This window comes from Panthera tigris, chromosome E2 (assembly GCF_018350195.1).
Source record: "Panthera tigris isolate Pti1 chromosome E2, P.tigris_Pti1_mat1.1, whole genome shotgun sequence".
NCBI lineage: Eukaryota > Metazoa > Chordata > Mammalia > Carnivora > Felidae > Panthera > Panthera tigris.
Genome location: NC_056674.1, coordinates 57,561,822 through 57,573,885, shown reverse-complemented (window position 1 = coordinate 57,573,885; position 12,064 = coordinate 57,561,822). Strand labels below are relative to the sequence as shown.

The window sequence follows — 12,064 nt, the reverse complement described above, 5'->3', positions numbered from 1 at the left end:
TGTCACCGCAGCTGGGCACCACGAGGACGGGTCTTCCCGCAGGAGAGAAGCCCAGCTCGGCCCCGCCTGCCCCCACTCAAGTCAGGGTCCCCCCGGGGTCCCGGGTGGGGTGGCCGTCCCGGGCCCTCACCCCAGCTGCCCGAAGGTGATGTTCTCGTTGAAGCGCAGGCTGTCGTTTCTCTCCTCCTGGGTCATGTGGCACCACTTCTCCCTGAAAGCACAGGTGACAGGAGAGGGTCTCAGGACCCCGTCGCATCCCCAGCCGCTCGCCCCCTGCCCTGGTCTACAGGTGCTGCCGGTGCCCGAGCGCGGCCTCCCTGACGCGGACAGGGAGCCCCGTCCCCAAAGAGCCGCTTGCTCTGCGTTCGCGCAACGCCTGCCCGGGTTCTCACACGCTGCCTGGGGAGCCCAAACACACACTTAATCGCCTTGTCCTTCCCGGGACGAGGAGACCCCAAAGCTCACACGCTTCCTACTGACCCAGAGGTGACGTGCGCTTCGTGCTCGCCCAGAACGTTCTCTAGGAGACGAGAACACCACCCTCGGTACCCTTCTCCGTGGTTCAAGGATGGGAGGTCCCGGGCCCATCCGACAGGCAGAGAGATGGGCAGAGGGGACAGGGCCCTACCGGCGCCCCGGGGGAGTGGGCGTACAGAACCCATCGGGGAGGCTCGCAGGCTGGCGCCACGTCTCCAGGCCTCCCTGGCTCTTCAGTGGGGTCTGCACAGCCTCTCGTGGCCAGGAGGCCCGGGGAGCAGGGGAGGCTGGACGCGCCAAAGGCCACGCTGCCCTGTTAGGCGGGATCTTGGCTCTGCTGCCTTTCCCCGCCCTGGCTTCCGCGTGGCCAAGGTTTAGGCTCCATGCCCCTCCCCAGAGCACACAGATAAGAGCCCGGTCTGTTGGGGGCCCCCACACACCGTCCCCCACGACCACCGTGAAGAGGCGCTAGGCCTCCGGCACCAAGTGAGAGAGTAACGCGGTGTGCGTGTGGCTGTGCACGTGGAGGCCTGAGGACAGACCCGCCCGTCCCGTGTGGGGGCACAGACACCAGCCCGCACAGCGTCTGGGGCGGGGAGGGGGTTCTCTGGGCGGCATTAATCCTGTGTCGCGACTGAGAGCCGTCTCCAGCAGCTCTCTGCAGTGTGCCGTCTCCCCCTCCCCTGGCGGGGCGCCCCTGTCTCCAGGGGACCGGGGTCCGTCCAGCCCCGGCACCGACCGCTCCGTGCCCGGCCCCTCGGGCTGCCGGCAGGGGCAGATGCGTCTGTGGAGGAGACGCGCGTTTCAGCCCATTTCCCCTTAAAACTTAAGCTCTGGGTGATGAGTCTGACTCGACCAAGGTTAGGAGAGAGAAAGAAGCCGAGGGAGAGAAGAGGCGGAGTGAGGGAGTGAGGGGTGGGGGCAATGGAGAAGCCAAAGGAAGAGCAAAAGAACCAAGAACATCGAATCTTCGCTGCTGCCCACCCGCCGGGCCCAGGGCCACTCCTGCCGCTGCGGCTCAGTGGGAGGCCACAGGACATCAGGGGCACGAGAGCCGTGAGGGGCGGGGTCACTCCCCGTCTCCTCGTGCCGATGACAGGACGCCCATGAAGAAACCCAGAATATGCTTCCAGGCATGATGCTCATCCCATCCCGTTCTCCTTCCCACCCTTTCCCTCCAGTGGTTACCCTTAGGGTTGTCCAGGCCCACAAATCCCCATTCCACCATCGGGCCTGCCGTGTACAGTTGCACAGGCTGTGCAGTGCACAACCCCACACCATGTAGGAATGACTCAGGGGCTCTGACCCTCCTGACCTGGATGCAAAGGTGATTCTTTTTGCCATGGCTAGGGCTAGAAGTGGGACATGTAATCTGACCTCTGAAAAAAGAGGTGGCAGGTCATTAGCAAGCCACTCATCAGGTGACGCCCGCAGTCGAACCAATTCTTTACAACGGAGTTCAACACCCAGTGCTGGTCGAGGTCTCACAGCACACGGAGGGCAGAGCGTGTGTCTAAACTGCCACAGTGGGAATTTGGAGGTGAGCAACAGATACCTTTGGAAAAGGAGGCTTTTCCGCCTCGGAGTATCATCAGCCGAGTTTACCAGAAAGCAGATGGAATGCTGGCCTCCCACCCCGATCTCGAAGGAACACTCGCCCTTCGACTCGCCCTTCGTCCAGGCGAGGCCCGGGGCGCGTGTGTGCGGTGGGGGCGGGGGACAGGTCCTAGACGCGTGGGGTCCGACCACGTCTGCTCTGGGTAAGAGGGCCCAGGGGGCCCGGAGGCCGGCATCCCCTTGTGGGCTCCAGGCCGACCAGTCTGGAGGTGGCCGGGATGTTCCAGCCCTGCTGGGCCTCAGGCGCGGTGCTAAGAAGCCTTGCCCTCGGGAGGCCGTGGCTAGTCGCGCCCCCGCCCACAGAGACTGTGGGAATGGGGCGGCTTTGTCCTAACGGGGGCATCCCAAGCCCAGTTGCCTCTTTTATAGCCATCATAAGGCTGCCCAAGAAACAAGATTTCTCATAAAACAATAAGCACTAAAAATACATCACCGATTAAAGGAAGCACACTTTGGGAAGTTTCCAGCAAAGAAACAATCATTGTATCAGAAACCGTATTTTGAAGAGGCAGGCCTTTCACTCTGAAAATATATTACAAAACATCTCTGACAAATACGAAGGTCAAACGATTAAAGTCAGACCCCACCGTGGCTCGAAGGAAGCAGCCCCGTTCTAGGCCCTTCTCTTCAGGGACCCCCCCCTCACACACACACACACACACACACACACACACAGACTCCATGCAGCACGGTGGCCGGGAAGGAGGGGGCGGCTGTCCTCCCTCCCTGTGGCCCCTGCACACCTCGGCGCCTGGCCGCGGAGAGGCAGGCGCTCCGCACCCGTCCATGGCTTCGAGCCGGGACCGGGTTCCCCGGCGTGAAGTCAAGGCGGGGGGCTCGAGGGCGGCTTAGGAAGGGCCGGAGTGGCCAGGGCAAGGCTGGAGTCGCACAGAATCGGACTTCGCGGCTCACTGTCTGAACCGACCCTGGGCCTTCTGGGGTCTCGAGTGCCCTATCTGTTTCCTCTTCCTGGTGCTCTGTCCTCTGCGACCTCCCACCCGTCGCCGGCCTGTCCCAGGGCCCCCCCGCGGCAGCTAGCGGGCAGCTCCCGCCCTGAGGCGGCCCTGGCGGGGACCCCGGCCCTGTAACATGAACAAAGTCACGTGGACACACACCTCTTCTTCTCCTCCTCTCCAGCATCCCCTCTGGAGCGGCAGCAGAAACAGGTAAACAGAGGAACATGTCAAAGTCATGCAAGATATGTGGATGGAAAAAAGAGAACAGCGAAAGGGGAGCGTTATTACAGGCAGAAACAGAGAGACGCAGAGAGACGGGTACTCGAGACTGTTCGTCCGCTGGGGGCCCGACAGCTACACAAGCGGCAAGAGGAGACCCCGTCCGCCTACAAGCATCTAAGCATTTCCTGCAGCCTGGCTTCCTGGCAGAGCGTGGAATTCTCTCTCTGGAATCTCCCGGATGGTTCCAGCATCTCCCCGCTCGGCGTGCTCCCTCCGCCTCCCTCGGGAAAGGCAGCCGCAGCACGCCGCAGGCCACCCCGCCCCGTCAAGGTGAGCTGCCCCCCAAAAAGAGAGGCTGCACTTGGGATCCCCCCAGTGCTAGCGGACCGGTCTTAAACGGCACGCATGTGCTCCCTCCTGCCAGGGAGAGTGACTGGGGGTGGGGGGGGGTCTCCCCCCGGTTAGAGAGGTTCAGGGGCTTCAGGGTCCCACGACTGGGGAGGGGGCCGATACGGGGACGCGGGACCGGGAGGGCTCTGCCGCACTTTCCTGCCCAGCCGCCATACACAGTGGGCAATGTTGGCTCGCTGTGGCCAGAGAGGCAGTGACCTCCAGCCTCGGTGCCTCCGTGGAATGGTTTACAAAAGGGGTCTCCTGACGTGGCAAGACCACCCTCGGGGATGCTGGGGAGGTCTGTTCAGGCTGCAGACCAGAGGTGCAAAGCTGAATGTAGCAGCCGTGTCTCCAGACATCAGCTCTCTGAGCAGAGTCCGCGGCGGGGGCGGCCGGCCCTGCGCCCCACAGTCCCGTGGCCGCGGTTCGTGCTCAGGATTCTGATTTCTTACAGCGACAGGCAGAGTGGAGCCTGGGGGGGTCCCGATGGTTTCATTCTGGGGGAGGAGGCGGTTTTTAGGAGGGTCAGGGCAAGTCATGCCAGAGCCCAGGGCAGAAAGCGCTCATGCAAGCTGTGGACCCCCACCCACGAAGCTGTGCGTGCCCAGGACCCTGCGGGCAGCTCGCAGGGCACCGGGGTCAGAAGGAGCTGAATGGGAGACAGACGCCGCAGACCCAGCCATCCTGCTTTCCTCTTCAGGAACCGGAAAACAAAGCCACTCCCTGGTCTTCTCCCCCAAGGCGAAGCGAGCCCAGGCGTTGCCCTACCTGGTGGTGGGAGACCGTTTTCTCCTCTCACAGTGCACAGCGTCAAAGAAAGCCGCGTTCCAGAACCTCAGCGTGTGCCTGCGAGACAGAGGTGTGCGTAAGTCCTCTCCGGGGAGGGCCGGGAGGCGGGTCCCAGCACACGGGAGGGGTAAGGACGCAGTGTCCCACATCTGTAGGAGTTTCTGATGAGTCTCAGACGCGGAGCAGAGAAGGAAAACAATGAGCATCCGCCTTTGTCCCAAACCGAGGTGGCGCTCCTGGCTTCCGGCCAAGGGTCACGACAGCACCTGCACCCCTCTCCCAGGACAAAGGCGCAACGAGGGCAGTGTGTGGGCGGGACGGCGGCCGGGCGGGTGAACCCTGCATCCGTCGGGCCAGAGCCGAAGCTACCGCCCGCGGGGCACGGACGAAGGCCGTCTTCCGCTTGTCCACCCGCGCTGGGCCTCCCAGCGGAAGCGGGGCATTTGGGGGCACCTGCTGCCTTAGGTCAGGGTCTAGTAACATAAATGGGAACCCGGCACCAACAGGCCACGTGTAGAGAACAGACACGTTCCCAGGGACACACGAGTCAGAAACGTTCTCCTTAAAGAACTACACGGAGGGCGTGTGGGCCAAATCCGGCCACTGCCCCTGTTGGTGTCAAACAGGTTCTACCGGAACACAGCCGTGCCCGGGCACATTGTCCGTGGCGGCTTTTGCACGGCAACAGCGGAGTTGAGTACTTGCCCGCAAAGCCTGAAATTTTTGTCGCTTGGCCCCTTCTAGAACGGGGTGCCAAGCCCGCTGCAGGTGATAAGGCAGCAGCCGAGTCGCAGCCCAGAAGGCCCGCGACAGAGCCCCGGACAGGTGTGACGTGGCCGGTGGCTTCTCCCTGCTTCCGTGCAACCTGGCCACGCTCCTGCGCCAAGTTCTCCCGGGGCCACAAGGCTGTCTTCGAGGGAGGGGCGCGTGGGACGCCCTCTGGGCTCTAGGTGCTGCCTCTCTGCCCGCTTGTGAGTGGACACAACCCAGGGATGGGGAGGCTCCGGAGGGACTACAGCAGCACGAGAGGTCGAACAGAGCAAGACAGAGGGCAAGGTTTCCCCTGACCACCGGTCTCTCGTTGTAATGACGACTTTCGTCTCTGTACGTACGGAGGAAATAGCTTTACTGGGATAGAATTCACATACCATGAACTCAGTCTTTTAAAGCAGACAGTTTCACAGTTTCTAGTATATTTGGAGTTGTGCCACCATGACCACTATCTACTTCCAGAACACTCCTCATCCCCCGTCCGGCACCCCCGTACCCATTAGCAGTCTCTCCCCTCCCCCTACTCACCTACACTGCCTCCGGGGACGTGCCTCACCTGAACCGTCTCCTATGAACGGCATCGAACACCAGCTGGTCTCTTCCATCGGGCTTTTTCACCGGGCTAACTATTTTCCAGGTTCCCCCACGCTGCCACCTGTCAGTGACTCTTTACGTGGCTGAATACCGCGTGTCGCATTTCGCGTGTCCACGCGTGGACATTTGGGCGCCCTCCACCCTTCGGCCATCACGCGCCCATGTGCGTAAGGTTTGCCTTGAGGACCCGTCTTGGCTTGTTCTGAGCACACCGTCGCTCAGAGAGTAACTCGACGCGTAACACTTCGGGGAACTGCCAGGCCGTTCCACACGGCGGGCGGCCCGGTTTACATTCCCACCGGCGCCGGAGGAGGGTTCTGATCTCCCCGTGGCCTCACGGACACCTGCCGCCGCTCGCCTTTTTGATTGTGGCCCCCCTGGCGGGCAGTGACCGCGGTCGCTGGGGGAGACAACGGTGCCGGGGCTGCGGCCTTACCAGATGGGCTGCTGCTTCAGGTGCGTGTACAGGTAGATCTTTTCCCCCTTCCTCTCTTCCTCCGGGCTGCACACGGTCACTGCGGGGCGGGGGGCCGGGGTGAGAAAGACCGACCGTGGCTCTGGCTGCAGCCACGCCTTGGCGAGCCCCTCGGGGACCCTCCCGGACAAGGAGTTTGGTTCCTGAGTCCTCTCCCCAGAGAAGTTTTCCCCGGAAGTCCAACACGAAATGACCGACCGGGTGGAGAGAAGTCAGGGGTCACGCACGGCATCATATGCTGCCGGGGTGGTGGGGGGAAGGGGCCCAGATATTCAGGGGCCGCTCGGTGGGGCTGCTAATGCCCAGTGGCCGGGTCACAGGACCAGGGGCGCTGTGGTGGCCACACCCGGGCCCCCGCCGGGAGCACTCACCGGTCTTCTGCGGCTTCTCCTTGGGCTTGCTCTCCTCCTCCCTGGGGGAGAGACACCACAGCGGTGACAAAGTGACCCCCTGCACATTTTCTCAGCTCTATCCGGGCTGCTGAGCCCGGATTATGTCTTGCAAGCGATGGGTACATTTACTGCGACTGTCTCTGAAAAAGTGTCATTAAAGCAACACTACATTTACCAATTGCCAATCTTCCAGAATTGAGATGTGGCATTTAGGCTACCTTGCCCCATTTTCTCTGAATCCAAAGCTGCCTGCACCAGACGAGGAACGGAGCCAAGTCATGGTGGAAACCCGCCGTCGGAGGTGACAGTGGGGACTGCAGGGGGTGGACGGGCACCGGGAACCCGGGCACTCTCTTGCTGACATGCCCCCTTTCCTGGGAGGTCTTCACTTCGACACCCCGTTCTCAAGTGCCCCGACCCAGAAGGCTCCCAAGCTCCTGTGGGAGAACAGCTGTCCCGGGGGACAGTGGTCTCTCCACCGCCCACTGACCCTCACCAGGGGGCTTGTGATCCCGCTCCTGCCCGCAGGCAGTTTCCACACGCTCCCCATCAGTCCCCTAGGGGACACCCCTGCCCAGCAGCCAACCCAACGGCATTTGCAAAGCACAGAAAACCCGGGGTGAGGACTCAAACGGGGCCGGCCGCCACGCTTCCTGGGAGCGGCTGGCAGGCCCCCAAGGTCACCAGACTCCCCCCCTGCCAGGCCAGGGCCTCCCAGCCACCGCCACTGGCGGGCCGAATGCGGCCTCTGCCGTGGGTCCCAGAGGGACGCACACCCGGCGACACCTACTCTTGTTTCCTGACCAGGGGTCCCTTCAGCTTGGTCTCCAGCCCCCCGAAGAAGCCCTTGACGTTCTCCGTCTTGGCCGACGTGTTCTTCAGCAGCCGCTCGGCGATGTCCTTCTTCTCTGCCAGCCAGCTGTTGGCGGACTTGAGGTAGGAGTCGATGCTCCCCGCGGGTTTCTCCTTGGACTCGGGGGGCAGCAGCTGCGGCTTGCCTGGAGGGGGGAGAGGCGGGAGGGGGCAGGAATGGAACCACACTGCGTGGCAGCAGCCGTTCTGTGGCGGCGGCCGCGACACGCAAAGGCCCCCAGATGCCCGGGAAGGTGGAGGGTGACGCCTACTGTGTACGAGAGGGCAGCCAGGCGCACAGGGGCTAAAAGAAACAGGTGAGGAGCCAGCCCCGAAGAAGCTGGAGGGCCTGAACCAGGAGCGTGGCTTCCCGGGAGACGACGGTAAATAGGCCAAGGCCCCCTGCAGCAAAGGGTCTCCTGCAGGACAAGGCGCCCCCTACAGGCAGAGGGTCTACCCGAGGTCAAGGCGCCCCCTACAGGTCAATAGGTCTCCTGCAGGTCAAGGCATCCCCTACAGGCAAAGGGTCTAGTCGAGGTCAAGGCGCCCCCTACAGGCCAAAGGGTCTCCTCTGAGTCAAGCTGCCCCCTTCAGGTCAAGGCACGCCTATAGATCAAGACCCTACCTCAGTCAAAGATACCCACTTTGGGGCAAAGTGCCCCCTCGGGCTAAGGTGCCGAGTGTCCCCTACTAACGTAAGCTGCTCTGTGCGCAGATGTGACTCAGACGAGCCGCGTCTGCTGTTCTTTGAGAAGGAGGAGCCACGGTTTGGACCAGGGGATCCCATGGATGGAGGGCCCGCCCAGTGCTGGCCTGGCCTCGAGCTGAGGCCGCCTGACCAGCTATCGCCAGCAGAAGCGAGGCATGGCGAGGACGGGCAGCTGGGAGCGGAGAGAGGGCGAAGCCACGCTGCAGAGGACGTGGGGTTACAGCACGAGAGCAGACCCGTGTGTCCTGGGGGGGGGGGGGTGGGAAGGGAGGCCAGGCTTAGCGCTGCCCTGACCCGGCTCTAGTCCACACACAGGCCCCAAGTGGCCTTCTGCCTACGGCGGCCTGAACGAGTCCCTCTGTCATGCCCAAGGAACTTCACGCAGGGAGCCTCGAGCTCCAATTACCAGAAAGTTCCAGCGTAATGAGCCAGAAGAGCTGTGAGATCTCGGGATGAAGAAGAACCCACACTCTTCGTGAGGGCCTCTCCAGCCCACACCCAGGGATGCTTTCCTCCCTAAGACCCTGGCCCGCTCCCCCCATCTCTCTTCAACAGCCATCCACCTCACATTTTGCTAAAACATGAAACTGATGTCCTCACATCCCGCTATTCCCGAGTCTACCGTGAAACGTCCCGCCAAACGAACCTGTTCTCTCTCCTCCTAGCTGCTGGGTGGTCTCCTCCCTACCATGGATAGTCAACCTCATGACCCACGACACAGACCGCGTCTTCTCCTGTTTTAGGAATCTCACTCATCAGGTGCTTTTGTTTTCTGGAAGCCTCACGCCTTTGCCTTTAATCGGGAGAAAACCCTCACTTGCTGTCACGTTACAGGTTGACAAGTCTGGGGTTTCCACGTCTGTCCCCACGGCCGCCGCGTCCCTGGGCCTTACCGATGTGGTAGTAGGTGAAGCACATGGTCATGAGGTTCTTGGCAGGCCCGAAGTCGTCCATCTGGTGGCACCTGATACGGGAAACGAGGCTGACTGAGTAAAAAATTGTTGTGCCTCTCCCTCAGCCTGGCCTCCCTCCCTTCGAGGCAGAACAGGAAAGGCTCAGGACGCTTAATCCTACACACAGGAGCAGCGCCAGGACTGGAAGTCGGGCCTCGGGTCTCAGGCCAAAACCACTGGCCCCAGGCCACGCGGCCCTCCAGCCCCTAGTTCTCAGGAATCAGCAGTGAGTTAGAGGGCCCATGCTGTCAGTGGTTTTCAGTTACATCAGAACTGAAGTTACAGAAACTGAAGTTTCTGAGTTACGTCGGAATCACCGCGAGGGCAGTTAACATGTGGACTCCTGGGCCCACCCCCAGAGTCTGGTTGTGTGGGTCTGGGGCAGTTGGCCTAAGAACTTGCATTTCTAACATACTGCCTTGTGAAGCTGATGTTCTGATGCTCCTGGGCCCCGGGACAGCACTTTGAGAACCACTGGGAATATGAATACCTCCCTGCCCTACGTCACTTGCTGAAAAATCTAATTAGTATACACAAGAACCTTTCTATACTCAAAAGTGTTCTCCAGATGTAAAGGATTATCATTATTGTATTGTTCTTACTATGTTAAGATGTATGAGCTACACAGAGGTCCGGTCAACTCAGCAAGCGAAAAGGGGGGGGGGGGGCGGGAAATCTTCAAACAGGGGCCCCGTCTGCCACTAGGAATGTGCACTGCGACAGCTGCAGATGTGACGGTGACGTCTACCAGCACGTGAGCCAGGGCAGATGAGGGAGAGGAACAATCTACCACCCACGGGGCATGAGTCGGAGAAACGCTGGAACGTTCAGATATCGGAACATCACAGAGCCGTCACAAATGCAGAAGTGCATGTGGGTGCAGTGCCTTTCCTGGAAAGACACAGAATCTCTGGGGTGCACACCATCCACAGGAGTCATTGTCAGGGAGAAGACCGCAGGAGCCAGGGCAGGGCTGTATAAAGGAGATCCCCTCTCCATTTTAGGCGCTGTGCCTCCGTATCCTGTGCTTCTGCACTTTTCTTTCCCATTTAGTTCCTAACCTTGGATGAGTATTATTTAAAAAAAGAAAAAAAAAAGTCGATGGACTTTATCTAGACAGTAGGGTCAGGGCCAGTTAGCTTTCAATATAAAAAGAATACAAAACTTAACTAAACTGCCAATAAAATCATAAAAGACTATAAATAAAAGTAAAAACAAAAGGCACTCATAAGCTAGAAATTTTTTAAAAAACTCATAAACTTTAAAAATTAGTAAATATTTAAAACATATTACAAGGTTTCTTTCTTTTCTCCCAACCACACACAAAAATATATACACTCACAAAGCAATGGGGGAGATTCTGTGTTTTGGTCCAGTTGGAATTTGAAGGGAATTTCCTCCCCCCGCACCCCAATTTTATTTAAGGGAAAATTCAAAGGAAGTGGAGAATGAAATACTTCTGTTGCCAAGCGGAACAGGTGCAGTCTCTGTAAAATATGGATTCGTGAGAATTCCTATCGATGTCACTGGAAGCTGAGTGGTCTCAGTGCCGGGGAGCCTGTTGTGCACAAGACAGCTGGGCCTGCTTGGAAACTGCACCTCCCCCCCCCCCAGCTCGAGACCCAGAAGCCCCCCACGGGAGCCTGTCTTCAACTTGGGACATTCTGAGTGAGCGCCGGAAACATGGGGATCCTCCTTTTTAAGGTCTTTCCCCTCCAGTCCGTGCCCCACGTTCATGGGGGAACAGAGAGAGGTGAGGGGACATCCAGACACAGGGGGGCTAAGGGTCACAACAGCAGCTACCTTTCTGCGGGGAGGAGGGAGTTTTCAAGCCTGGAAGGACAATGGGGACATGGGGACAAGCCACGGGGCTGCTTTGAGGCCATGATGACGGAAGGAGGGTAAGCGGGGGGCACAAATGACTGTCAGATCGGGGCTTCCCCCCACCCTGGCCTTTCCCACCCACGGTGCCTTGCCTCCCCTCCCCCGCATCGGTAAAGCTGCTGTCCCACGTCTCCAAGGCAGAGCCACATCCCCTCCATTTCACGCTGGGGGGAAGGGGGGGCGGGCTGTCGCCTGCTCTGACGCAGGTCCAGGATGGATGATGTGGGTCTGGCAGCCCTAGAGCCCCGCGGCCTGAGGGGGAGAGAGCCGTGACTCACTCACGTGGCCTGCCTCCCCCACGCACACCCCCGACGGGGACTACTGTGCTGTCTGTGATAAAAGGCTCCAGCGGGGCCTAATTAGCACGCAGGGCAGGCTGCACTCATCGGGTCCCATCCGATCATTAGGCGGGCGGCTGTCTATCTAGTTCGAAGCACTTCACGGCAGGAAATCAAGAAAACACCACCGCCCTGCGCAGGAGGGCAGGGTCAAGGGCGTGTTATCCCAGCCCGTCCCGAGGGCCCTGGCGGAGGGATCTGCTCAGGCCCAGGTGCAGTGCCCTAACCTCTCCTGCGGGGGGCCTCGGGGGAGGACCCAAACTCCCTCCCGCGAGAGGCCGGCACGGCCTTGCCTCTGGGTGGATGCCGGGATTTCCGAGCAGGTGCTGTAAGGCCCGGGTTAGCATGGGGCAGGACGGGGGTCGGGGGGAGACACGCTCGTAGGACAAAGGCTGTGAGCAGCAGCACGACTTACTCGAACAGGACGACGGCGAAAGACTGCACCAGGCGGTAGAAGGTCGCCTCCGAGACGCACTTGGTATTGCAGCGCTGTCCGGGAACAGGGCAGACGCGTCACGGGGCGCGCAGGTGGCACAGGGCTTACCGCGCCGGGCACCGCTAGACACAGCGGGGCCCGCGAGCCCCCGGCGGTAGCAGCCCCGCCTGCGCTTCGGAAACCGGGACCCCGAGCAGAGCGCGGGC

General features: G+C 60.6%; 1 protein-coding gene across 9 annotated transcripts in view; it reads right to left on the bottom strand.

Annotated features, from left to right (window-relative positions):
- Positions 1-12,064, bottom strand: part of KIAA0513 (KIAA0513 ortholog) — a 58,701-nt gene that overhangs the window by 3,051 nt on the left and 43,586 nt on the right. For 6 of the 9 annotated variants that reach the window (XM_042970555.1, XM_042970551.1, XM_042970556.1 and 3 more), the window contains 9 exons: positions 11,838-11,911; positions 9,141-9,211; positions 7,477-7,684; positions 6,666-6,706; positions 6,256-6,334; positions 4,434-4,511; positions 4,118-4,162; positions 3,210-3,239; positions 131-211 (listed from right to left, as the gene is read on the bottom strand). In XM_042970555.1, the coding sequence (XP_042826489.1) occupies positions 131-211; positions 3,210-3,239; positions 4,118-4,162; positions 4,434-4,511; positions 6,256-6,334; positions 6,666-6,706; positions 7,477-7,684; positions 9,141-9,211; positions 11,838-11,911 (707 nt within the window). The other 3 variants (XM_042970557.1, XM_042970559.1, XM_042970558.1) reach the window with 3 other exon arrangements.